Genomic DNA, 27,456 nt, shown 5'->3' on the forward strand with positions numbered 1-27,456 from the left:
GGTTAGGGGGCTGGAGCACATGAAATTGAGGACAGCCTGAAAGAACTGGGTTTGTTCAGCCTGTAGAAAGGGCGGCTGAGGGGAGATCTTACTGCTGTCCACAAACAAGTACCTACTGGGGGGCTGTAGAGAAGACAGAACTGGACTTTTCTCAGCAGTGCACAGTGGGAGCAATGGAAACAAGTTGGAACGCAGAAAATTCCAAGCAGATGCAAGAAAATTATTGTTAGTATTTTTGTTAACCATGAGGGTGGTCAAACCCTGGAACTAGGCTGTGGAACCTCCATCTTTGGAGATGCTCAAAACCTGACTGGACAAGGCCACGAGCAATCTGCTCTAACTGGCCCTGCTTTGAGCAGGAGGTTGGACTAGCAATTCCCAGTGGTCCCTTCCAACCAACGCCGTTCTAGGATTCTAACCCCTAACTATGGCCACGATTTCCTCAAAGTCTTCAGAGGCTATACCGACCTCCAACAGTCTTCATACATCCACTGCTCTTCCCACAACCAGTGCATTTCTCCCTCAATTTGGCTGACACAAACGTGAACTGAACTGGAAAAGTAACCCAGCTTAAAAATAGGTTTTCAAAAAAAAAAAAAAATTCTTAAGCAAATTAATTGCACTGATCTGGTTCAGAATGTGCAGTACAAATTGTTGTGTTGGTGCACTGTGACAGAGGTCCAAAATGAGCATTGTCTGGGGAAGTACCTTAAAATGAATTATCCCAAAACATTGTCTTTCTGATAATCACATTGGTAGATTTTTTACTATTTCAGAGACTCTGATGCTTTAATAAATGTTAGCTTCCAGTCCTTTGTCGTGCCAAGTACACAAATGCAATATTGTCCTGCCAACACAACCATGCAGAAATAGTCTCACACAAATAGCAATTTCATAAACTGGTCAATACTCAATTCTATTCTAATAAATGGAAATCTAACCTTCAGTGCCATTAAAGGACTAATTTCGCACTAGAAGCACAGTAGGGGAACTTTAGTTAAGAAGACTCCCATTCTAATGCCAATTCAGCTCAGCCCATGAGAGAATAAGGTTTCTGTGGCTTCTGATTTCTTATTATTGTATAAATCTGCTGAAGAAATTGGACAAATATAATATTAAAAAAACTAGATGCATTCATTATTACCATGAAAAATATCAGAAACTATGTTAGCAGACAGGAGCCTTTAATCTGAGTGTGTGATGTAGATGCAAGATGTAATAGTCCTTCTGCCCCTCATTTTCTCCTGACATACTATGCTGTTCATTGTGCTCTGAAAATCAGTGCTAACTCCCCAAATGTCATGAAAGTTTAAATTTCTCCGAATTCTACCTTGGTCAGTACTCTGTGGTTTATATCTCTCTCTAGGGATGCATGTATTATATACACAGAGGCTTTGCACAGTGATCAAGCATACAGTTAGCTTTTACTTCACAGCCCAAAAGAATAAGCTCTTCAAAACCTACTGCCCAAAGGCATGTTCCCTTTGTGCTACACATACATGCAATTATTTGAAGTGGAAACATTTTTAGACCTAAGAATACTTTCCTTTGCCAAACTGCATAAGCAATCTATAAAAGGGGAAGAATGCACCCCATCTTCTGAATGCATCTTGCACCCAAATTTTGTTGAGGGACTCAGAGGTATACAGAAAGGAAGAATGTATATTTTAAAGAGCTTCCAGTTCTTGGTAAATGACTTTTTGTTCCAAAAGATTGTCACAGGGTGGATGCCTCTGAATAGTATATCCCCCACACCTTCACCTGGCCTACACAATTGACTGAAAAAAAGGTCTTGGAAATCTGTTAAAATAGAGGCTAGAGGAGCACATAGCCATTGCACCATCAGGTCTAAATGCTTTTAAGCATACTTGGCACTAATGCTTCTATGGTACTGAGCAAAGGTCTGACCAGAGCTTGAGACAGCGGCTCTGTAGATCTCAGTAGCTTCTGGAGAACGCCAAAGGGCTCAGAGAACTACTGCGCCGGCTGAGCACAGGAGAGGGATCTGCTCTGTGGTGTGTCTTGGCAGCCTGCTAGCAAGCGAGGCAGACACCTCTGTCTCTCTACAGAAGCAACTAAAATTTCAAGTCTTTTATATGGTTTGGGAGTGGGAAGCGTCCAACAGGAGCCTAGAGAGAGACTTGATTTGGAGTTGAAGGTCTAGCACTTTGCTAGTATGTGATGAAAAGAGTTGACCTCAAAGTTTTTTCAGTCCTGAAAGATGCGTGCATTTTCCCTTTGTAAGCTACTGTTCTAAAATGAATCTGCTAGCATATACATCTGCTAGCATATACAGTGCTATCAGTAAATGACTTACAGCTGAAATTTTTTAATGGATGAACAGATTCCAAAGGGAAATTGCTTTTTTGACCAAAAAGAGCAAATCTTGTGCCACTAGCTTTATGTAACACAACACTTGAAGCTCATGTTCCTGGACTGGAGTTGAATGCCCAATATACATTCCTGGTGATTTGGAGCACCAGAGCATGCATGTGCAACCTGCTCACGTGTGGAACCAAAAACCTCTTTCCTGCTTTTTTTGAATGATCTCCACCACCAATTCCCGTAACTAAAAAAGAAAAGGGTTGTCATGTTAGAGTGAACTCCAGCTGGGGAAATCCTTATGCTGGTAAGCATTGGAAATGGGAGATCATACGAGAAAAAAGATTTAATCATATGATGCGTTTCTTACATTCTTCTCTACTTGCTTTCAGTCATTTTCAAGAACAGGATGGCAGGGTCCAGATGGTCCTTTCAATCTGTCCCAGAATGGCTATTTTCACATGTTTTCCTATGAAGTACTACTTTAATGTTCCAAATTTGAGATATTGAAAAATACTGCAGGAAATGAAGTGTATTTTATTTGGAGCCCTATTATTTAAGATTAAAAGAGGATTAATGGGGAAGTGCAATGGAGTGTGGTGGAGAGAGAAGGTATAAATTAGAGTGTGAAGGATACAAGATACAGAACCGTACTTTTTCTGCCACCTCTGGATTTCTTAACCCAGAGCTTAGACTTTGTTGTAATGGAAAAGATGGGTAGTGGTGGGGACAGAACAGCCATGTACAATACATTTCAAATCTACTTACTGTTCTAGTAGCTTCCCTTAAGCATCTCTTATCACATACAAGCCATAGACTGTTGATAGAAGAAAGTGCACTGAACAATAAGTGTAGGCTTTAGTAAGTTAAAAGTCAAGATAAGATACCTCTTTAACTGAATTATGCTTAGTGAGTTATGTATGCTCTTTGAAGTAGCTGCCATACAAATCAATTTTGAAAATATTTCTGAAAAATATTAAATTGCCTGTGGCTTGATAAAGCATTTTCTAACTTCAATATCTACCTTAAGCTATTTTGTAACATAGATAATTAGCTATGACATACAATGAGATAACATTCCTTGATCCTTTGAAGTTTTTGGAATAAGCCAAGAGATCAGCTAAACAGCTTTACTTCTGTATGTCTATGTTCAAATTACACACATATGCTCTCCCCTTGAAAAAAAGTATGTTTTTGAGGGGGAGAGAGAAAAAAAAAAAAAGGTATGCTTATGTGAAAAATTAGCCATGGAAAGGAATACTGAGTGTGATCTAATGCAACCACATCCTTATGAAAACAAGTAGCTGATGCTTCTACCAAGTTCACCCACTTGTGTGTTGAGGTAAAGTCACAAGAATATTATCTTAAAAGAAAAGATACGGAAAGAATAATTATTAAGGCATATTAAGCTATTAAGTATGCTGTATTCCCATGATGGCAATACTTCTCATGATAGAGGGCTGCAAAAGTCCCTTGAGAAATCTCAGCAATGATCAGTACAAGAGAATCAATCTGTAAGGTGTTTATGGAAAAAAAAAAAAGCTGAAGAAATGAACATACAATAATTTTAAGGATAGGAGGAGTCTTAGATCCTATATGAAAAAACAGTAGTAAGATGAATGAAAGGAGAAGTGTTGTATTTAAAAGCATATGTAGGAGAGAATTTTCTGTTCTGAATTAGTACTTGCATATCAGGAAAACATAGCTTCTTCCAGCACATAAGCTGAACAGAAAGAAGGCCTGGATGAAGAATTTTCCTAAGGTTTTGAGTTTTCAAATCTAGGGAAGCTCTAGGAGGACCCCTCAAAACCTTTTTGAAGAACACTGCAGTCTCAGCTGGGAGAGCTGTAGCACAATAGGGATGTCAGCAGAGCCTCCTAGTGGAGATGTAGCATATATTCGCAGAAAACATTTTCTGCTGACCCAGTATTATATAACTGAACAGCGTCTTTGTCAGCTTACTTTGTTCGCATAGCTGCCTCTATAGCAAAGTTTTGCTAAGACACTGTTAACTAGACCATCAGACATTAACTAGGAAATCACGAGTTCAAGAACTCTGTCCCAGAAGCAGTAGGTTGTCATAAGATGAAGAGACATTTACTTATCCTTATTGTGCAATACAAGTAAATTAAGAATTTAACACAATATAAAATATTAATGTGCTACAATGATATATGTGCAGATGATTATGTGAGTATAGAATGAAAAGAAGTGAATGAAAATTCCCCTTAAATTAAGAATAAAGATCATTTTGAAAACCACTTATAAAGACATTAACTGTTTCAAGAAGGGTTTGGGCATTAAAGAGGGACACAATTGGGTACCAGATTCTTCCTCTGCCCCTTTTATTATTTCAATTTATTTAGATTATGTCAGTCTATACAAAGTAATCAGATATGGTCATGCTATCTTTTCAATCTATATACAGTTATTGGCTACTTGGCATACAAGCCGTTTCTTCTAAACATTTCTCCATGCCCTAAATCAGTCTCACTCCTTCAATATTTTTTGATCCTCTAACTTCTGCTTAGGTAACAATTGCTAAGTTAACCTAAGCTGCCTGTAATAATACATGCATGTTCAGCTACTAGCTGTATTCTCCTCTCTCATGGTTACTATACATTTTTTCCCTGTATTATCACATTATCATATACTAAATATTACAGTTAATCTTGTCTTTTCATAGTCCTAAACAGTCAGTTTACAGCAGTTTATTTTACAGTTTTTTTTTTCCCCTCTCACATATCAAGCTAAAATACCTATCAGTAAAGCAACAGATTAGATCAAAACCGAAAGCAACATTTCATGAAGCAGGACATGATGCTTCCTAGCTTTGTAGGCAAGATGTATGGCTAGCAATATCATAGTATCAATTTAAATCAGGAAGAGGGGGGAAAGAGCAGGAGGCAGTCTGTTGAGGTTTACAGCATAACTAAATACAGAAGAGCACTAGCTAATCAGCTTTTTCAGTTATTTTTCAGCAATTGTTTTGTTAGTTGCGGTAGTATACCAATAGATCAGCACCAGCATATGTTCTACTTATGGGTAGAATAGTAACATTTGTAGTGAATTAATCCCTAAAACGTTGGTACAAGATTTCCTCTAGCCAGGCTGCTGCTGCATCAGCTGATAATGAGCATCCCAGTCCTATCCTAGAGAAACTTGACAGGGCACTGCTCATGTATCCAAGAAGACCATAGGTACAGATGAAAGCAAGGTCCTTCACCTGTTTCACCTGTCTAGAAAAGACAGCTGGAGATTTACATTCATCTGGCTTCTATGCAAGTTTGCAAAGGTGCAAGAGAATGGAAAAGTTGCAGGTATTAAGGATAGAGTGTATTATGTGTTGGTTGACACTTCTGATCCACAAGACTTGAGTAGCAAACTCTTCCTCACTTTTCCCCAGAGCCAATGTAGGGTCCATATGCAAAGGCAAGCGTTAATATGTTATTTCATCTTGGGAAGTGAGTCTTCGGCTTCTCATCTAGTCTCCAGCACTACAACTTCAACCACTGTAGTTTCTGTATAAATCTCTAGTTTTAGCCATCAGCAGGGGAAACCTTTCCACTAGCTCAGGCAGCAAAAGAGTACTATTCCTCTCAGAAACCTTGTTAATGCATCTCTTTTTTTCAACATTGTCTGGTACAATTAGCTTTAAAGCCTTTTAAGTCAGAAGCTGTTTCTTCAAGCACTTCATGGATTTCTTGGCTTTCTTCTGCAAGAACAGAGACTAAACAGAGTAACTAAAAGACTCATCCTCAAAGGTTGTCACAAAGCTGAATCCTCTTTGACAGTAAGTACCACTCACAGCAGGACACGTGTCCCAGGCAGGTCTGGGTGTCCCATCTGGATCCTCCAGTATATCTGCCGCTCTTTGCTATGTCTGCTACTGACGGGGACAGCAGTATCTATCAAATGCTGTTGTTGTTGACAGTGACAGACTTGCACCTCAACCATTACATGCATGAATCAGCTTATTCTTTACGAACGTGAGCTACTTCAAAAACCCTGAAAAAAATCAAGTTTTTCCACTCTTAGCAATAATTACTATTGCAGACACTAGTCTGCAACTGAGTTCCCAATTCTAGGAAAAACCTACTCCTATGCACACTGACAACTTATCTGTAGTTTCTTCCTTTTCATTTTTATTCAGGCTCCCAAAATCCAGTGGTAAAGTCTCCTTCCACCCAAGTAGAGGAAATCTGCCAGGTGTCTTTTTCAGTAGCTTTCAGAAAGTCTTTTTCTCCCTTCAGAGGCCAAACATGCACAGGCACTTTGCTGGTTATCTTCCTCAGTATGGGAATAAAAGTTATTAACTAACTGTAAAGAGTAGTGCTGGAAAGGCAGTACAGTTGCTGGTGACTATTGGAAGAGACTCCCATACCATCACGGCTGACACACAAGGTGCTGGAGTGGAGCTACCCACGTTTACAAGTGGGAAGAATAAGTGTCTATATAATACCATAAGAGTACTTCAGAAAGTGAATTTACTGTTAGGCAAGCGATGCAGTAAAAGACACTTCTTTGACCTCTGATTAACCTTCCCTTTCTTGAGCTGACAGCCTGAGTATAAATAAAACTGCTGTGCAAATGTCCTTTCTGCCTAGTTTGAGGAAACATGAAGAAATGCTAATTCATAGGACAGATAACACTGAAAGTGCTAGAGGTGAGGCCTGCCACAGCAATCAATAGATTGGTGGGGTGGGAAGCATGTGAATTACCTGAACCATTGTCTATACGTACTAACGTACTACATCATCATTATAATTGGAACAAACGAGATTGGTCACTCGATTCATCTCTTATCTAAAAACATAGAGGAAAAAAAGTATTTTTATACCACAAAACCTTTACAGGAAAATCCGAAAGCATAATGGGTGTAACTAAAAAATCTGGATCCCAAATGTGGGTCGTGAATAGACCATGTGCAAACAAGCACTTGAAAGAAGAAACAGAGATTCAGATGCTCCAGAGAGTGGTACCCTACTTCCAGTCCCTATTTTCTGGATGGAATTAGAACATGAAGGTACTTTTTCATTATTTTCAGCTGGCCTCTATACTTGGTTGAGATTGTGAATATAAAATAAAAAAAAGATCTTCAGCATTAAATTTGATGGTCAAGATACAACACAAACAACCTGAATTAATCAACAGGAACTCTGAGTGATGGATACATACTTGCTATTGATAAAAAAAATAAAGGAAAGGTATCCTCTCTGCTCACCTCTCCTCCTTCCTTTCCCAACGGGCATGCATATCCACAGAAATAAATTCTACAGACTCATTTTGTATTGTATCAGAATGAGAAAGTGTTGTCAATAACCGTCTTCACAAAAGCCAACAACAAGCACTATATTTAAAAGGGATAAAGCAAACTGTACTGAGACTACTCCAAGATTATTTCAGGTAATAATAATCCCCTCTTCCCCCAACTTTCAAAAGTCTGGGCTTATTCCAACTTTCGAGTCCTCACTCCAATGAACTACCTAGATAACATAGTGTCTGCAGACGGAAAGCTAGACTTGAGCCCTCTACTGCAGCCAGATGAGACAGGTGTTCAGGTCCCATGATATTCAAGTTAAATAACAGCAAATGATTATGATTTAGACAGACTGCTCCTGCTGTTGAGTAAGCTTCAGCACCCATCCTCAACTGAAAACAAGACTTACCTCACAACCTGAGCAGCCACAGGGAGCTGGCAGTTCCAGCATTAGTCCACAGTCAGATATCATGCCACAAGTCCTATGAGTTCATCATGGAGAAGCCGATTAGGAATAGAGCTGGGTATAGAGCAAGTTGCTGCTCTCAGTCAATCAGCTCATTTTCATTCATGGCCATCATTCAGATTCAGATTTTTATATAAAAATAAAAATCGGAATATATATATATTATATATAAAAATGTATATATTATCTATATAAATTTTTATACATCCAAATATATATTATATAATATATAAATATATATAATCTCTATATAGATAATAGATTATCTATATAAAAATTATATATAAACACATATTTATATTTGGTATATACTCACACATACAATATAACCTGTCAGCAGTAACATGTAAATAGCACAGGGCTCAACATTCATGGATTACCAGCTCCTCTTCCTCTTCAACAAAGAAAGCAGAGTTGTCTTTTTTTTTTTTTTTTTTAATTGGCTGTGTCTGGATAATATCTGCTAAGGATTAGGGTGGAAAAGGAAATACCTGTTGTCCAACCAAATGTACAGCTGCGATTTTTATAATGTGTAGAAATAAGGACGAAGATCAGGTTTGGAACAATGAAGAGAAATCATGTTTCAAAGTTTTAATCACAGAAAACTTCAAAGTGGGAAACATCTCAGAGAACACAAACTTTAAACCTGAGCTGCAGGAAACTCATCTTCGAATCCCTGCTTTCAATTTTACACTACAAGTAAAAAGCCTGCAGCAGTTCCCGAAGTTGAACAAGAGTCTTATTAAAAATTTATCAGGAAAATGCTCTTACAGATGGAGCACCTTTCATGGCTTTAGTCAGCAATCTTGCAATCCTCCACCTGGCAGCTGCTGTTCTGCCACTGCTTGTTGCATGGAGACACTGGAAAGAGAGCTACTTGTGTAAGTTGTTTTCCTCCCTCCAAGGAAAGGAGAAACAAGAGCAGATTATACAAAGCTGCCTGAACTGGGCTGAGAAAGGAGTTTTAATAATGGACAGATAAAGAGAAGATGAGAAAATGTGTTCAAGAAAGGCAATGCAGTCTAGCACTCAAGTAGAAATTACACGGTCTCGAGCCAAAGCACTAATCAAAAAATTAATAGCTAAATAGTAGATTTCCTCAAAAGCTCTGCAAAGAGGTCTGGCTATTCCAGACGTGAGCATGTGAACAACAGACTGGAAGGAACCTCAGGGGCAAAGCCAGGAACAAAATTTCATCCCTGTCTGTCCCTGAGCTGAAATATCCATAACAACATGCCAGGGAACTCTGGTACAGTGAATGAAATTCCTTGCAACAGCATGGTATTCATTTGTATTTCTCCTTATCACTGTTCACGTGCTCTACATTTTTCACAAGCGTAGAATATTAGTTTTGGCAAGTATAAATTCCGTAATATCTGTCTCTTCAGTAAACATTCATCATGATTTAATCATTAACCGTTCTGCTAATACAAGTAAAGAGAGCATACACCTTCTGCTCTTGAATCGCAAGGTAAATTTTAAGAGCTTTTAACCATTTTCAGAGCTGTTCGTAGTCTGTTTAGTATGCTGAGGAAAACAATAAGCTAGGGAAGGGTTTATAAACATTTTCCTGAAACATTACAGCTTTTATGCTCATTCACAATTGAACTGTACAGACATACAGAGACAGTAACTTAATACACTTTCAGATCAGTGTAGTAAGAATGTTATATTAATAGCATCTTTTCCCAATATTTAGCAAGTCTTTACAATGAGTACTTAAAACCCATGAAACATTTGGCAAAATTACTTAATACTAAGAAAAGGTTAATATCCCTGGAATAAGATGTCCAATCCATATAATAATAATAATAATAATAGAAACTGCAGTAAAGAAAAAGGTACGAGAGAAGACATTTTCTTAAATGCCCTGGAAGTTCAGATCTAGCACAGAACTCCTCCTTAAAAATCACATAAAGCAATGAGGCCACTCCATATTTAAAGCCATTTTGTTTTTATCTATTGGGGTAGTCACTTTACATCATACGAAAAGACTGTATAACGAATACAAGTGTCAAGAATCAGATTTTTATGGCACAAAATAAAGTTTTCTATTAACCTGCTTTCAGAGTTGTTAAATACATAAAGACACAGAAACTAAGGCTGCCACAAAATAATGTTTGCATGATGATGTTAGTCTTTATTCAACTTGTTAACTGACTCCTCCAGTCAGAAGTTGGAGAAGAATCTTTCCATTAGTTTGTTTCAGTGATTAATTCTGGATGAAAAGATCCTTTTCCTAAATTTGACACAAATTTAATTTCCCATTTATATTGTTATTCAGAGTTCACATAAGCTTTAATGTTGTACCTTACAATGTATGGAATTAAAGATTAAAATAAAACTCTACTTTTAACATAACCTTTTCTATAATGTAAAAATATTCTACATGTTTAACATATCAAGAATGTTAAGCATTCACTTTGGGGAAAACACTATTTTATGTATGTTTCAGTACAAAACCAACTGTTAACGTTTTGCATTAATGTTTCTCTTAAGTTGGGTGCCACCCAGCGTTCATCTTCTGCAACTACAGCTTAGCTACTGTACTTAAATACAGAAGAGCTCTGCATACAAGACAGTTTTTAACAACTGAAAATTTGAGATGCTGCTTTCTTATCTTCACTTTTCCCCTACCTCTCCTCTGTGGCAAATTTATATCTCTGAAATAATGAGTGTTTAATTATCAAAATCAGTATAAAAATAGCAGCATGCTACTAGACATGAAAAGCAGATTCTTACATTATGAATTTAAACGCAGATTTCTGCCTCCCTTTTATATTATCAAAATCTTTTTAAAGTTAACATCAAGGCAAGGGGTGTGAGGACAGACACTGCATAGTATGATTTAATACTAATCTGAACTGGGTATTTAATCAAAATTCATGATAATTACAGGGTAAACAATTTTTATTTCAAAATACAAGTTTAACTGGAATTGTAGTGATGAAAGCAGAAGAGGGAAGAATGCAGTCTTTTACAGCCCATGTCACTGTATCTTGCTTACATCCAGAGGTAAAAGCTCTAATTGGTGAAGAGACAAAATATTTGTGGCATTTCATTTAACCTTTGTGATAATCCAGCATTATCCATTTCTAAAGAAATATAAATACTTTAAAACAAACATTGAAAATAAATCCTTTTGATGTAACAAACTACACTCTTTACCGAGAATTTTCAGTCTTCTTAAAAGAAAGGGACTTCACCCAAAAAATAATTGAAATATCAATGTAGAACAATCCTTGGAGGAAAAAAGTTGGAATGTAAACCCCTTTGTTCCAATTTAGATCTGAAAAGTAAAAAACAGAAGACCCATGTGTATTCATTTCACATACATTTTTCAGCCAGCAACTCCGTCTTTAAACTATTTTAAGTTAAAATAGGAGACTTCAAAAAGATAGCAATGTTTCTGCCTCAGCTCATCTCCCACTTTTCTCAACATGCGAACAATTACTCTTCTCCTACATCCTAACCATCAACCTTACCATCCCGCAGCTAATGTAAATGAGCAATTATGCCAATATGTTTACATATAAACAGTACAGATATAAATAAGCCTACAATTCTCAAAAACTACAGACAAAACTGACTTTAAGGGTAGCTTCCCCAAGTACTTGCCTAGTAAAATGAATTCAGTGGCAAAATGACCAATTTTCAAACCCTTCTTCCAACATAAACCACTAAGGAGAAGTTCCACCAGCTCTCATTTTAACTGTGACTTTGGAGCTCTCAATTCATTCAAAGTAGATTGAGATGATCTTCACAGAGCTTACTCATATTTTATCTCTTTAGGTGTCTTCCTTTCTCATGGCATGATATTAATATTATATTGCACAGCTGACAGAAGCTTAAAAAACAGTGTTAGCGGCACAATTCAATACATTCTCCCACACAGAGATCCATTAGTTTGCAAATTTTATTCTTTCAATATTCCTAGAGCAACCTATCACTTTAACATCTTATGACAGCTTCATTATTAAAAGCATGCAGTACTAATTTTTTTTTTTAACTTCAGTAAGCTAAACATCAACCATTGACAGACCTGAAATGCTATTTTAAATGTCTGAAGAAAAATCCATGAAGATTTTGTCATTTTGAAAATATCTGTTCAAATGCACCAGACACTGAGAACCTCAAAAAGGTCAAAATAATGTCAGAGAACTTAAAGTGAATTAGTCATATTACTCATTTGGAGAAAGGACTGAGAAGATGAAGAATTAAAACATAAGAATACACTTAGAATGGTCTATCCAATTAAGTTAACCCACTGGCTCAGTAGGTTACTACTTATCCTTTGAGCCAACCGACCCTGCACACATTCATCCTCCAGTCCTCGCAGCAGATTCTACTTCTGCATTTTAGTATATAAAATTGAATTATAAGTAATGCTTTTACTATTAGAATTTGAATTAAGAGTGTGCAGGGTCAGTTACTGCAGCTTAGTGATAAGCAGTATCACAACTGACTCTGACAATCTAATTTCAGGATTACAGATAACCTTAGTAGCTGCTATGACTCAGCTTTTTATGGCTTTTTTGTAATTCACAACATGCAACAAAAAAATTGCGATTTAAAGATTATTTTCCCCTCAAATCCCTCAGTTATTTCTGCAGTTATTATTAGATGGTGAGCCTGCTAAAACTACAGAGAAATCAGAAAGGTGAAATCCACATATTTTCATGCAATCCATCAAAACATCAGTTATTTCCATTTTTATCATTTGCTACACCTATATAACCTGTGACCTGTTCCAGTGATTGGTGTCCAAAGTAGTTTGCATCAACATGGTTTATGGCTCACCCTGCTTGGGATAAACTGGACACATCTACTCTGCATGGGAAGGAGACAGACCCACAAGTCCTTTTGCCTTCTCCCTCAAAGATCTTTCAAACCTACCATGCAGGGGAGACAAACAAATCCCACAGGTCTGGCTCTATCTTGCTATATCATCTGCTCTGCTTTCCATCATGAGCTCGTTTTAAGGAGTTTAAACTTCAAAGAGCAGTGCGGAGGGCTACATTCAATTCCTTCAGTATGAATATGGCCAGTTACATCTGCGTATGTAGTCAGAAACTTTTGTAATTGCAACTCTTCACATTGTATATATACACACACACACATATATATATGTGCATATAGATACAGAATCATTCGAGGGGCACTACTATATAAGTCTGGGTCTTTGGGGCCAAATTATTTCAATGATTTTCTTTTAAGCATCTGAAGAAACATTGTAAGCATCTGAAGAAACATTGTAAAAAAGTTTTTTTTTAAGCAGTGAGAAGACTGCTTTGTAGCTCACCATATCTGTGTTTCAATAACATGACACCAAGCATACATGCTTTGCACAGAGGAGAATGGTCAACTAGAACAGCATTGTAGGAGAGAAGAGAGAATGGAGAGGTGGTATGCATATATCCATACCACTGACTGAAACAGGCCCTGGCTTAACCAAACTTCTGCCAGGCTTGTCTGAGGGAAAATGCTCAGCTGTTCTGCTCCAGAAAGGATTCTAGGAGCTGATAAAGTAGAAGAACGGGACCCTGGAGCAGTACAAACTAAGAATGCAAATACACTGTCATAAAAGACTAAGAATAAAACTCTTAACCAGGTGAGCTATTCTAAATATTAATATGTTATTTCACTTGCACTAAAACAATGAAAAACAGCCAACTACCAAAGATGACCACTTCAAGCGTATGATATTAAATATATGTTTATTACTTACGTCATCAATATCTTCATCATCATCTCCAATATCATCAAACTGGATTTCATCATCATCCCCAGGACCAAATGTGTCTGTTTCATTGATTTTAGCTGAAAAATAATTTAGAGAAGTTAAGGAGTACACTTATACCAAGTCAGGATGGACTGGATATTCTTGTCCAGGACCTCCCAGTTTGGGCTGAAAAGATTCTTACCATGTTCTGGAAGCTCCCCATATGCTTTCAGACTTCTGGCTTCATCTGCATTGTACTTTAGAATAACATCAGCCTTGTTATCCTAAATAAGAATTTATTAGAAGTTATTAGTCATCTATGAAAGCAGACTAGCAAACCCCATATTATTTATATAAAAAAAAGTAATGCCTTGTTCCTTCTTTCCCCTCCAGTTCCTCTAATTCTGAAGCAAAAAATGCTTATTTGTAGAAGAATATCTTCATTTCTTCTGGGCAAGATTTAATTTTCTCCTATTACAACTAGCCTGAGAAGTGCAGTTTTATGTCTTTGAGATTAATCTTTCTTCAGAGAAGATGCATAGTGAGGTGTTTGGTGGTCCCTACAAAAAGGTGTCACAGCTTCCTAGTTTTAAGCAGTTTAATATATACAGTAATCAAACATTTCACTATTCTGTAATGTATGTTTCAGAAGCAGAATCTATCTTCCAACAACTGATGACACTAAACTAACATTCACGTAAAGGCATTTACCCAAAGAAAATTTGGTATATGTACCTTTAAATTAGGTGAAATTATATTATTCTATTTTTGGAATTTTAAGTAGAAACTAATCACTGATTAATTGGCCTCTCAAGGTAAAAGCCCGAACACCAAGGCTCCAAGATTCTGATTACCACAATAAAATGTCTAGTGCTTAACTCCGTCTTCCTTATATTACAAGTCCCAAGTACCAGTCAGCTACGCCTGGAAAAAAAGGTCTGGCGGGATGCCAGTAAGTAGCTTCACCCAAAGTCTCAGGGTACAGTTAAGTTTAGAAGAACAAGTAGAACCAGGATTTGTCATCTATTTATGACAAACTTTTTGGAATACAAGGAATTAAAAATCATTGTTTAGCATAATAAACACAAATTGGAAGAAAGTCAGATAGGAATTCCGTCTGCAAGCTGCTGCAATTTAACATTAAGTACAGCCATTTGTTATAAATCCATCAATGGTAAATTGTGTAGAATTTTTACCTGGTAGTCTCTTAAGCCCACCAATATAATATCAGACGTATTTATCCAAACCTGAAAGAGTAAACATTTGTTATATTCCAGGAATTCAACTTTCTGTCCTATAATACAAAATTCAAGCACTGCACATTTAATTTTACTGAAAGACATTATACCTTTCACTATAGCCACTATTTCCACTTTCTAATCAATAAGCTGAAAATATCCAATTTTGTATTTTAACAGCAAAATCAAGCTCACAAATACTGGCAGATATATTACTTAACTAAGCATGCTACAAAGCTAAGGTAAATCAAATTCCTCTAAGAGCTTCTAAGCCAACAGGGTGGCTAGTTAGCTACAACTTTGGTGAAAACAGCAGAAACTGTGTCAGATGATCACTCTGTGAACTGAAACCCACAAGGGCAAAAAATGAAAGAAAAAAGCTGATGAAGGGGGTGATGGACAAGTAGAATGAAGAACCCAAGAAACCCAAATGGAGTTGTTTCTAGTGACTATGTTAATCAGTCAAACCAAAGCCAGAAACCTGCAAAGCAAGAAATATTAATTTAAATGCACAAGCCAGTTCTGTCCCATATTAGCTTGATTTTTTGGAGATGGAATATATTTCAGTCAACACCTCCTTTTAGGCACAAGGAATAGCTAAGGGATGCTTTCTGCAGTGAGAAATGAATTCTGCACCACCTAGCATTTATTTATGTACATTCTTCATTACCTTCAACAGTTTAAGTGAGTGAGTGTATTGACTACTGAAAAGTATTGTTTGCAGGCAGCTAGCAGGACCCACACTGGTACCAAGATACATGTGTTCACTGGTCTGTGAAGACAAACAAGTGGAGCAATCCAGTACTGCTGAGGTGAGCACAGTGAACATATCTTTTTATTGAGAACAGAATCTCAGACCTGCTCCTCTGTACTATATACCATGCCCCCAAAGAGCAAAGGATAGAAAGCTGTAACATCTGACCACAGTAAGAGGGGACACTATCCAAGGATAGCAAAGTTAAGACTGCAAACACTAACATCTGACTTTCCTGAAGGTAAGAAGTTTTCCAGATCAGTTTTGCATTAAAATATTTTTGGAAACTGATGAGGGGACATCAAAGGGACAGCATATGAGGTGCCTGAAGGAAGCTATAAACTTTCCCCAAATCCCTTACACAGCTATTGTTGGACAAGTCACCCAGTGGAAAGATGATAACTATTCAGTTCCTCCCGAGCTCAAATGGTACACTATGTGGCGTACAAAACCCGATTCTTAACTGTTACAGGAAATGGCATACAGAAAAGTGTCTCTGCGCAACGCTTTTACTCTTCTATTTTCCTATGCTGAAAGTCACTCTTCACGCTAACAGAAGTTCTCCTGCAAAGGTAAGCACTTATTACTCAGTTATAACACACCTGTTTCTATGTAGTCATGAAACTCCCCAACCCCATACACAATTGAGGAATGTATTTTTTTGTATATATGATAAAAAAACCCCAAAACATAGCACATTAATTCCCAAGTGCAGGAAAACCACCCTACCATTGCTTGGTGCAGCAGCACCTACAAACCTTGAGGTCATACAATATTGGGATAGGACAGTAATGCCAACTGAGTTTTAACTGGAAAACAGTTCAGGGAAAGAATCTTTTCAGAAGTATTATTTTTAAAGAATTATATTAGCTCTTACACAACCTAATATTCCTATAGTAATTTAGGAAGAAAAATATCTAGCCAATATCTCAATTTTGCCATAGTTGCCACTTATAAAAGGCTTTTCTTTTCACACATCTGACATTTCTTTGGTCTGTTTCACACAATGACAACATTAGATAGTGTAATTGATGTTTCTTTCCCATAAAATATTTAAAATATTGTTTCAATAAGTTGTTTACAGTCAACTATGCGTCACAACTATGCATCACTTGGTTATAAACAAAGCTGTTATGGGTGTTCTTCATGATGTTAAGCAAGCCTTGAGTGACTTAATGAACATGAGGCATACCAAACTGGAACTGAAATCAATCCAGTTCATAATAGTTTAAAGCAGGTCAGAGGAAAAATAAGCCACAAATATACTCAAAAAATATAGAAAGCCTTCATTACAGGAAGCCATTGACCTAATGACCTTAAAACCGGACAATTGACCCCTTCTGCAAAGTCATTTAAATAAGCATGGCTGTTGAACTGCACTATCATTATATTTTGCATTTAAAACACGACAGGTCACACTTCAATAATTTGGATCCAATATAAATGCAATTTTATGAAGCCCACATAGTAAGATGTTTCTTCAATATGAAAAGAGTTAATATTTCATAAACAACCCAAAAAATCTCTCCTGAAACATACACATCAGAAGAGCAGCCCTTCAGCTATGAGCTAGACTTGGAATCTAAAGGTTGCCAATTTTTGTGCTCAGACAATACAAATAAAAGAAAAAAGTAATTTAATAATAAAGAAGTTGGAGAGATTAATACTTTTACTAATAGATTTAAAAAAATTTAACAACTATTTTGAAAAAAGCCACATGTGTGTAAATTTTTACAATCAAATATAATACCACTATTTTCTACCTAAATGCTTTAGAATCACCTTTTTTCTTAGTTTCCCTCTGATATGACATAACCTCTTCACACCATCAAAACATAATGCCTCCAGTCTTCCGTTGCCTAACATCTTGATCACCTGGGCATATTCTGAAAGAGACAGTAACATATGGTAAAACTTCTAAACAAAGACAGCTTTATGAAACAAACAGTAACTTTTGTCATTGTAACCAAAATCTGCTGTAACATTTTATAAAACATGAACAGCTGAGAGGAACTTTGATCAGCCATAACACAGGCTGCTGAAGTTTGCATATCGTTGTTGATGCTAACGTTTTCCAACACTGCTCACCCTTGGTTGTATCCTTGCTTTTGTTTCCTCCAGAATGTTTACTAAAGATAATTTTACAGCTAACAAGTAGAGTACTCAGTCTTACACACTCAGAGTCAGTAAGTTTATTACAGCATCACATCTGCTCTCCCCACTGACAAAATCTTGCATATCATTGAGGCAAAAGGAGAAAGTGGCACTTGAACAGTCATTCTGTATTGCCCACCGATATTGTGAATCCCTTCTGCAGAGGTTCTATGGAGAAAACTGCTGTTCTTAAGAGGATGATACTCTCAGAAACTGTCTGAAAGGCATTCCTGTACCTATCAGGCTTCAACTGAGAATATGAAACTTCTCTCCAAACTCCGTTCCCCCTGCCGCAACTCTCACCTTGTATTCAATTTCTTTCCCCGAGTTCCAGAAATCGCTATTCAAGCACTTCACAGACACTACTAAAGTTTGCAGCATAATGTACTACAGTTATGAAACAGAAAAAAGCCTGCAAGAATCATAACACTATCTGACCACCCATACTCTCCAGGATAAGAAATTTTCTCAGTTAGGCAGAGCTGTATTTTAATATTCTAAAATCTTTCCTTAGCACAAGCTAGACAGTCCAGCAAACTGCCTCATCAGAATCTTATTAACTGAGAACAATATTTAACTAAACAGATCTTGTCTGGGAGTTGGAAAGGATTTTAAGTTTTAGAGATGCATCAAAAGTCAACTCCTTTTTGCTTCTGACTGCCACAAGATTATCAGCAAGAGCATCAGAAATGTGTTCAATTGTCATATATGCCTTTAAAATGAGGAGAAAGGCTCCAGTGATATGTCAGTAATTTTCCTGTACTTCTTTTGATTAATACACCGACTAATTAGCTGGCTGCTAGGCAAGTACTCACATATATGCAAGCCAGTACTAGAGCATCACACACAAGACAGGGTGAGCCAAAAAACAGGTGAGGTCACTGCCACCAACAGCAAAGGAGTAGGGAACCCTGGTCACCACCCTCCCAGCCATATACTCATCTTGCTTACTTTACTTGACAAGATCCAAATAAGGACCTTACCTATTGCTTCTGTTTTAATAGTTGCTAGATATCCCACTTACAAGCCAGTAAGCTAATTCAACTAAATCAACAGAGGATGGTGGAAGAAGAGTGAGGCATACTTTTTTTGCTGGGTTAGTGATTTCAGAGAGCTCACAAAAAGATCCAAGAAATGCTACAGTTTGTATAAAATAGGAAGCAGGACTGAGCTAGACATCCAGCAACTACTGGCAACACTGACTTAGATCACTTAAGCTAGCTGGTTACAGACCCTCACGGAGAGCAACCCAGAAGATTTCCACAGAACGTTTACATGTGGACAGCATGACACACAGCATCGCATTAAGGTTAGGAAAAAGCAAGCTTCATTCTTCAACAGTGAGTCTCTAAAGTTTCCCATTTCCTAACATCTTCCTCCTGCACTCAATGTATCATTTAGAATTCACGTATAACCCCAATAAGAATGCATCTTTCTATTCTGTAATAACTTTGTATTTCTCAGACATGCATACATGTTTGTTTTATAGACCAACATCCAACGTATGTCACTTCCTATATTGGACTGAAAGCACCGGCATTAACGGCTTACTGCAGTTAAAAACTCACCTTGCCCGTCCTCCTTGAACACCAGTTCTCTTTTTTCTGATTCATTCTCATTCTTACCTCGTCGTCTATTTTTACCTCCTTTGCCTAAATTAAAAGGGAGGAAAAAAAAGCATGCGTTACTACCTAGTTGGTTACTATCCATAAATACAGTCAATGAAATAATCTGCTGGACCTAGGGGAATTTCTGTACTTGCTCTCAGTATGGCAGTTTTGAGAGTTTTATCCAGATCTAGAATCTTTTCTTATTTTTAAGATTTTTTAGCTCTAAAATTTTAACTGAGTACTAGCACAAGATTTGAACCTCCACAATTAAAGACCTCCTGGTCACTCAGGAGTGGCAGTGGCTTTCAAAAGGGATTTTTTCAAGATCTCCATTTTCGGTTCTTGCGACTGCTACTACCCAACAGCTCACAAATAATGGTGGGGCAACCAGATGCACGTAACCAGCAAAGAATTAAAAAAAAGATGAACTTGAGGGCTTATTGTAGCGCTGAACCCCTGAAACGCTCAGGGGAAAGCTTACTTGCCCCGTGAAGACGTCCTTTTAAAAGGCACACACGTGGCAAAAGACCTAGCTGCTCTTGCTGAAGGTGCAGGAGAGGAGCTCGTACGTTTTTCCCCCCACCCTGCTAAAAAGCAGCTGTGTCCTCCCTCCCGCTCCTTCCTCCTTCCCCTCGGGTGGTGGGAAGGGGCAGAAGCGGCAGTTCCCGGCGAGGGCGCGGGGGGCCCGGCCCGCGGGCAGGGCCACGCTGACAGTCCGGCCCCGCTGACGGCGGGGACGCGCGGCTGGGCCGGGCCGGTCCCCGCGGCCTCCGCCTCGCCGCCGCCTCGCCGGGAGGGCGCCGCCGCCACACCCGCCCCGCCGCGTCCGCCGGCACCAGGCCGCGGCGGCAGCTTCCACGTGAGAGGCGGCGGCGGCGGCGCACAGGCGGCGCCGCCCGGGCCTCCCCAACGGCCGCCCGGGCCTCGCCCTCGCCCTCCCCGCCGCCTCCGCCTCGGGAAGGGCCGCGGCCGGCCGGGCCGGGGGAGGAGGGGGCGCCTCACCTTTATTCTTGGGCATGGCGCCGGCCGCTCCGCAGCGCGCGGGCCGCGGGCAGGGAGGGCGGTTGGGGCTTCAGGCGGCTCCCGCGAGGAGGGCGGCGGAGGCGGCGGGTCCGGCCGGGCCGGGCTGGCTGGGCTGCAGCGCGCGGCGGGGCGAGAGCCGGGGCCGGGGCCGGGGCCGGGGCTGAGGCTGCGGCTGCGGCGGGCTCGTGCGCTACGGGCGCTGGCGCCGATCCCCCCCCGACAGCGCCCCCCGGCGGGCGGGCGGGCGGGCGGGCGGGCTCCGCTCAGCACCGCCCCGGCCGCTTCCGCGCCTGCGCGCCTCGGCGGCGCATGCTCGGCGCGGAGCCCCGCGGCGGAAAGGCATCAATAGGCATGGCGGGATTCGGGGCTGGGGCGGCGGAACCTCATTGGCCAGGCCTCTGCGCTAGGCGGATGGCGGCTGCCAGTGAGATGCTCCGCGCGGAAACGCTTGGCGGGAACCCAGTGAGGGCGGGGCCTGGGCGCGGGGCTCCGCCCTCGGCCCGCCCCTGCTGCCCGCTGAGGCTGCCGGGAGCGGCCTCGGCCGCCAGCCGTTGGGGAAGACCCAGGTGTGAGCTAACGGGCCCTGGAAAGCTCCCGGGACAACGGCCACCCCAGGAGCTCAGCTCCCCCCTTCTCGCAGCCCGGCCCGGCTCTTCCCCCTCTCGGCCGGCCCCCGACCCAGCCAGGCCTGCAGTCCCTCGGGAACCGCAGGGCCTGGGGCTCACAGCCTGCCGGCAGGGGGCTGGAGAGAGTCTTCAGGAAATGCAGGATACAGATCAAAAAAACACCAAATCGGGTCCACATCTCTGACTTGTACAGACTGCAGTTCACTCAAGCCCAAGAGAAAATTCCTATCTCAGTTGCAGGGAAAAAATAAAATTGCCAGGAGCAAGGATATGAACATCAGCAAGGCTGAAGCATGATGAGAGCGCTGTGGGGTCCAGTGTTAACGCCAACCTCGTTCCCTCCTTTTCAGAGCTGTGCAAGGCTTGCAGGCTGTTCGTTCAGTTAGTTCCGAGCTTTTAAGTGTAAAATGCCCCCCCATACACGACCCGCACCTTTGGATCCAAATTTCACATAGGAGATGATTCCCCCCTCCCCTGCCCTTCAATAGTTTCTGGTCTGGTTAGGTCTGGCAGCTGCCCAACTTTGTGGCCATTTACATTCTCCTTTTGGAAAGTTTAACAAGACCTTTCGAAAATTCTTAATATATCCTCCGTCATAATTACTATTGCAGTCATTTTATGTAAAATATGACAACTTTTAAAAATCTTTCACCTTTTCCAGGCTGCAAGGCTAAAAAGGGGTTACCCTTCCAAGACTGCAGTCCTGCGAGCTGCTGTAGTATGAGGGTATGAGCCTGGACTCATTTTTTGTTTATGGAGTTCATATGCATATAGTCTCATTTTCTAAGTGTTTAAAAGTTCATTAAGCATCAGTAAGAGCTGATAGCCACCCATGAAATTTGCCATCTTCAACGACTAGAGCAATGCGGACTATGAATTTTTGGGGTATTTTAAGTACTATTTTAGTAGCATTAAGTGTAAGTTGTACTTCACAGCAGACTGGAGTCTTTATGTGATATTAAAGTGCAACATTCTTGCATTTACTTGATCTTGCTGATTCAAATATATTGGGTTTATAGTGTCTATTGAGTACAAGTGTTTTTCCTTCAGCTCCCTACTGATCTTAGTAATAAAGATCAACCTGATCAAATATGCAGTAATGTAGTAATGTATTTTAACTGACAAACACATGCTTATTAAAAATTGTTTCTGGTTGGAAATGCACACTTGGTGGTATGCTGCAAATATAACTCAGTATTAGTTATGAACAAACAACTTTTATAACTGGGCAGAACAAGTGATTATCAAACAAAACACACTTAATATGTTTGAAAGTTTATTCATTGTAGAAATTTCAATTTCTTTTGAAGACTACAAAACCTGCCATTAGACAGGGGTACAAGCAATGATACCTTTCCAGAACTGTTCATAGTTACATCTGGAACAGTTCTAATTACACATTAATAACATGATTGGAACATTCCCTAGATCAGACTCTGAATAAAACAATCATTTAAAGTATTCAGTACAATTTTTTACTAGCATTTCAATTCTATGACAGCAGTGCCAAGCATCTAACAGATGCCATCGTAATGGTCTAGAATAAGGTACAACACTGATTTCCTGGAACAGTACCTTAAGACTCACTTACATGCCATGCTGAGAAAACTAGTATAAAGTATGATTGTATAGAATTGTAGAAAAATATTTTATCTGTGATTTTGTCATTTTTTAAAAATGTTTTTAAGTAGACTTCCCCCCCAACTAGGTCGCAAAATAATTACATCCCTCATAAGTACAACTTCCCTTTGATTAGGTCAAGAGTATCAAGATAAAGCTAATCATTTACATCATTTTCATATGTGAAAATTCATCTGTTAACCATTGCTGCTTACCAAGGACCAGCATACCTTGAATCCTTTCTTTACAATAATAGAAAAGCAGAGCTTTAGTTGGTACACTACATTATAAAAGCAAAACACACAGAGAAAACACCCAGACTCATACATCTCTTTTCTTATGCCCTTGGCTGTCTAAAAAAAAAAAAAAAAAAAAAAAAAATTTAAATACTTCTCTTGAAAAATTCCTTCCAAGTTTTGTTCAGTATTACAGTGATATGAATAAAGAACTTTGTCCTTACAGGATACAGATGTCATTTAATGAGTATTGTTACTACTCTCTCCCACTGCTCTCTCATGCTGTTAAACACAGTAACTGGTAATTTTAGACTGAAAAATAAACCATGGTCTATACAGAAAATTCACCTGTATCTGCAGTTCTTTTTTTTTCTCCTCCATGACTCTGTATCCTAGAGTCATTTGCTATGCTTTGCAGACCAAGATGTAGTCCAGCAACGAAAATTTACACAGTGGGTCATATATTCTCAGTCTAATACAAAGGTGCTGGGATTCACCAAAGCAGCATTATGTGGATTTCTTTATAGCTTCTTAACAACAACTGCAGCTACAAATACATGACAAAAATAGATGTGAAAGTTGTGAACATAGATCCAAGAGGGGAGGTAAGGTATATAAACCTACTAAGTCTAGCCTGTAAAACATACTACCTGCATAGATCCACCCTTTATGCCTTGGTTTAGAAAATAACTTAAAAATACTTCCTCCTTTTAGTCTGTTCTGTGCCAAGTACCTATAAATATGGCCTTAGAATGTGGGAGAAATTCCTTCCTGATCCAAAATGCCATTATGAATGTACTTGCGAGTACTGCCATCCCTTTATTTCAACAGTACCAGTCTTAAATCTTATTTGCTGATTTGATATGACAACCTTCAGATAAACACATTTAAAAGCAGCTCCAAAAGGTATGGTTTCTTGATTTTGATCAATCTGACTTGCAATCACTTACAGAGCTGAAGATACTTTTTTCCAAAAGGCAAGAAAGTTTTACTAAATCCCACTGGAACTGCAGTCATTATCAAAGGGGGAAAAAAAAAAGAAAAGAAAATACATGTTTTTTTTCTGCCTCCAATTAAAGATGTTTCTTGAAGAAAGGATAGATGCATCAGTACAGCTAAAGGGATCTTCTTTAATGCTAGAGCACCAAGTAAGGGGGGAAAAAAACCACTAATCGCTCTGAACAGTTGTGTGTTCACATTTCTGAGATTATGCTAATTTAAGAATCCTTGTCATAAAAGTGATTCCTTTACAATAACAAGTAAGGTATAAAGACTGTATATGTAAAAGCAAGTCTCCATCATCAGGATCTGATGAAGTACTGGAACTTGATTTGGCAAGTCTAGCAGCTAGCTTTGCCAAATTAAGGAGATCAGCATCAGAGCAAATTATGAAGGATTAAATCAAGAAGGGCAATAAAATTGGTTCCCTTGCAAGCTTAACAAAGGAAGTTTCCCCAAGGAACTCAGAAGATCTTGCAACAGAAGGAAGGTTCTCATTCATGTAGAGGAAGTCGGTGGTGTCATAAAAATGATTCTCCCTTTCAACAAACCTCTTATGATTTCAGGGAAACTAGAAAATTAATCACTATAAGAGAAACTTAATATCACTAATCAAGAAAATACCTTCTACAAAATGCTGACTTGGGCCTATCTTTTGCTTTTTAAATGTTATTGTTCACAAAGAGCTATTCAGCCAGATCCATATGTATTAAAGCTGGAATTCCTATAATGGCCATTTTCTTATCTGGACTGAGTTGATGTAGCATATTATTTTGGTGAAATGGGATACTCACTAAATTCAAACACACTCCAATACATCTTCTCATTTGGGCAATTGATCCTTCAAGGCTAGACACATGGCTTTAACTACTTAAGACACCAAGAGGCCAGCATTATTAAAGGCCAGGATTGTTAAAGGCTTGTACCAGTATTTAAACTATGAGTCTTTCACTCTCATTACAAGCTTGCTTCTATCTAGGGAAAAGCAAGAACACTGACTCTGAACAGTTTCGTTTTAACCTGACCTTGACAATACTATTTTCATATTCAGTTATAATGATAGTTGTCCACCCCAGATGGACCTGGATGATTCTTCCCTCATTTTGCTTTGGTTATTAATTACAAGTCTCAGACAATAACTGACTGAACATTAGCTTAATCACTTTTGCAACTACAATGAGTGTAGTTTAAACCTACTTTTTTCAAGCTTCTGCTTATTAGTGGACATTACATTTTGCTTTATCTTCAACACTGCCTTTCTTCTATAATGCCAACATTCACTGAACAAATCCTTTGCAGCTTATAATAAAAGTCAGAAGAGAGATAAAATATTAACAATGGATTATAAGAATAAACAATACAGAAATGTCCTCTATCAGAAAGTATTTAGCAATGATTCCTGAGTCCAGAGATTAGATGGGAGAGAATAAAAGGGAAGAGAGGGGGGACAAAAGACAGTGAGATATGGAGTGAATTATTTTTCCTCTGGGTTATATTATCTATTGTATATATAGTACGGTGAGAGACCCACTGCTTAAATTTTGAATACTTCAAACAGTATTCTGATTTTCTTAACATGACATGCAAATTCAAAAACATGGAAATGTAGAAAAGACACAGGCAAGGAGAAATACATATTCATAGTATTACATTCAATAGCTGTTTAACAGTCAGGCTTCTTTTAGAGCTGTCCAACAATACTGATTAATCCAGGTGAACTGTTTAATCAGACTTAGTTGTCAAAATGATTAATAAAATCTAAGTAAAACAAGGCATGTATACATTAAAGAAAACAGCACAGAAATGTACTGCTTATGAACTGTTTACAAAAACATACAAAATGTTGGATGGCACAAAGTATATAGTGCTAATATAAACAGATCGTTTAAGCTAAGTGCTTAACATAAACTGTCCATCTCTACCTGTAACAAAGAATATCTTAGGGGACAAAAAATATTCCTTATAAAAATAATGCTATGTGGTGCAGAGTGCTTTATTCAGTGTATTTTTGACAGAGGTGGTGCTCGTAATTCTTCTGGTTTATTCGATCGTGAACATGATAGTTTTCATTGTGTTTCCACTCATCACTCCATCTGAAGCTCCAGTAAGATCAGTAACTTGCCATCAACAGTTTAAAGCGAGAATAGATGAAAGCAGTAGCAGCAGCAGGAGCAGCAGCATTATAGGTACCAACTGGGACAGAGTGTGCTTGCAGGTATCTGTCAGATATGCGCTACCTGTCGCCATGATTTGTGCTATCATCTTATACCATGGTACCAAATATCTGGTTGAGGTCACTTCACAGGGCTGTTGAGGTAATTTTTTTTATACCTCTCCTCTGAGCAAGAGTAGAACGGCCAACTGGCTCCAGAACCGGTGACTGATTACGATTCAAAGCAGAGTAGGTTGCTGCCATTGCACCCTGATGTAAGAATGCCAGAGGAGAAAACAAGAATACACTGTAATGGACATACATACTAGAGATCACACAACATTAAATGACAGAGATACTGAACAAGTTTTAACTTCCAGTCTATTTGCATCTACAGAACACAAACATACCACTGCATTACTCAAATAACTGCAGTGTTATATGTGAATGTTTTAAAGTATAATCAATAGTTTTCAGATCTAAAGCAGTTTTACCATGATTAAAAAAACAAAAACAAAAGGTGTAAGATATATTGCAAAATTATTTCCCCATGCTTTGTGAAATAATTGTGGAATGAAATCCCATTAGTGGACTGTCTCTTTTTATAATTTATATACCCATTTCAGTTTTCAACAAAATATTCAAGAATTGCCCACATTATTCATCTACATAAACATTTCTTAAGCGTAAAAAAAAAAAAGAAAAACTTAGAAAGTTGTAAGCTGTAGAATCAGAACTTGTTCCTCTTCCTTCTTGTGCTTTTGGATGCTAGAAATTTGTAATAGCTGACTCAGAGAGCTTAATTACACTCTTGAGAAGCCTTTTTAGGCAAGAAAGGAGAAGAATCCAACTATTTTTGATTTCTGTGCTGGCTCAAAGTGAAAGAATGTGTTGGGGTCAAAACCAGACTGTGTTTCAGACCACAGAGTGCAGAACAGTACAATACCACATTAATTAATATTGCCTCTTCTATTTCTTTTTAGCTTATACTGTGATCATGAAGTATTCTATTTTTATTTAGTCACTGACATCTAATTAACCTGTCACTAAAATTGTAAAAATAGCTAAGCTACAGTTCCTCCTCCCCTATAGTCATCTGACAACACTTCCACTGTCAGAAGAATGTTTTATTTTATCCTGGTTTCTTAGGAAATCAAGCTTCCCAGTGTAGGTATGTCCAGTAACTTTCAAACCTAAGAAAATTAAAGTCTTTTTCAAATGTAGTAGATGTATTCCCCACAAATGGGTTCACATGAAATGCTATTACATATTAC

The 27,456-nt window shown here is 38.8% G+C and overlaps 2 protein-coding genes across 6 annotated transcripts in view; both read right to left on the reverse strand.

The window, feature by feature from the left end:
• Nucleotides 1-9,985: 9,985 nt before the first annotated feature.
• EIF1AX (eukaryotic translation initiation factor 1A X-linked) lies at nucleotides 9,986-20,727 on the reverse strand. Of its 3 annotated transcripts, XR_010884282.1 has the most exons (8): nucleotides 20,529-20,723; nucleotides 19,485-19,568; nucleotides 17,545-17,648; nucleotides 14,967-15,017; nucleotides 13,973-14,054; nucleotides 13,777-13,868; nucleotides 11,217-11,337; nucleotides 9,986-11,072 (listed from the first exon to the last, which is right to left on the reverse strand). XR_010884282.1 is itself a non-coding variant. In XM_067297147.1 (7 exons), exons 1-7 carry the CDS (start codon nucleotides 20,542-20,544, stop codon nucleotides 11,052-11,054), a joined length of 450 nt encoding a protein of 149 aa, XP_067153248.1. In that variant the 5' UTR covers nucleotides 20,545-20,727; the 3' UTR covers nucleotides 9,986-11,051. The 3 variants fall into 3 exon arrangements, 2 of the variants coding, with proteins under 2 accessions (XP_067153248.1, XP_067153253.1); XM_067297147.1 differs by lacking the exon at nucleotides 11,217-11,337 and having other exon boundaries at nucleotides 20,529-20,727; XM_067297152.1 differs by having other exon boundaries at nucleotides 9,986-11,337.
• Nucleotides 20,728-22,438: 1,711 nt separating this feature from the next.
• Nucleotides 22,439-27,456, reverse strand: part of RPS6KA3 (ribosomal protein S6 kinase A3) — an 81,670-nt gene continuing 76,652 nt past the window's right edge. For all 3 annotated transcript variants that reach the window (XM_067297162.1, XM_067297172.1, XM_067297166.1), the window contains one exon: nucleotides 22,439-26,452. In XM_067297162.1, the coding sequence (XP_067153263.1) occupies nucleotides 26,330-26,452 (123 nt within the window). In that variant the 3' untranslated portion in view covers nucleotides 22,439-26,329. The remainder of the gene's footprint in view (nucleotides 26,453-27,456) is intronic.

Source organism: Apteryx mantelli, chromosome 1, assembly GCF_036417845.1.
Source record: "Apteryx mantelli isolate bAptMan1 chromosome 1, bAptMan1.hap1, whole genome shotgun sequence".
Classification (NCBI taxonomy): domain Eukaryota; kingdom Metazoa; phylum Chordata; class Aves; order Apterygiformes; family Apterygidae; genus Apteryx; species Apteryx mantelli.

Coding starts and splice junctions, on each gene's coding strand:
- EIF1AX (XM_067297147.1), bottom strand. Junction 14,055..14,966: donor TGGGCTTAAGAGACTACCAG/GTAAAAATTCTA, acceptor ATTCTTATTTAG/GATAACAAGGCTGATGTTAT. Junction 13,869..13,972: donor TGGGGAGCTTCCAGAACATG/GTAAGAATCTTT, acceptor ATTATTTTTCAG/CTAAAATCAATGAAACAGAC.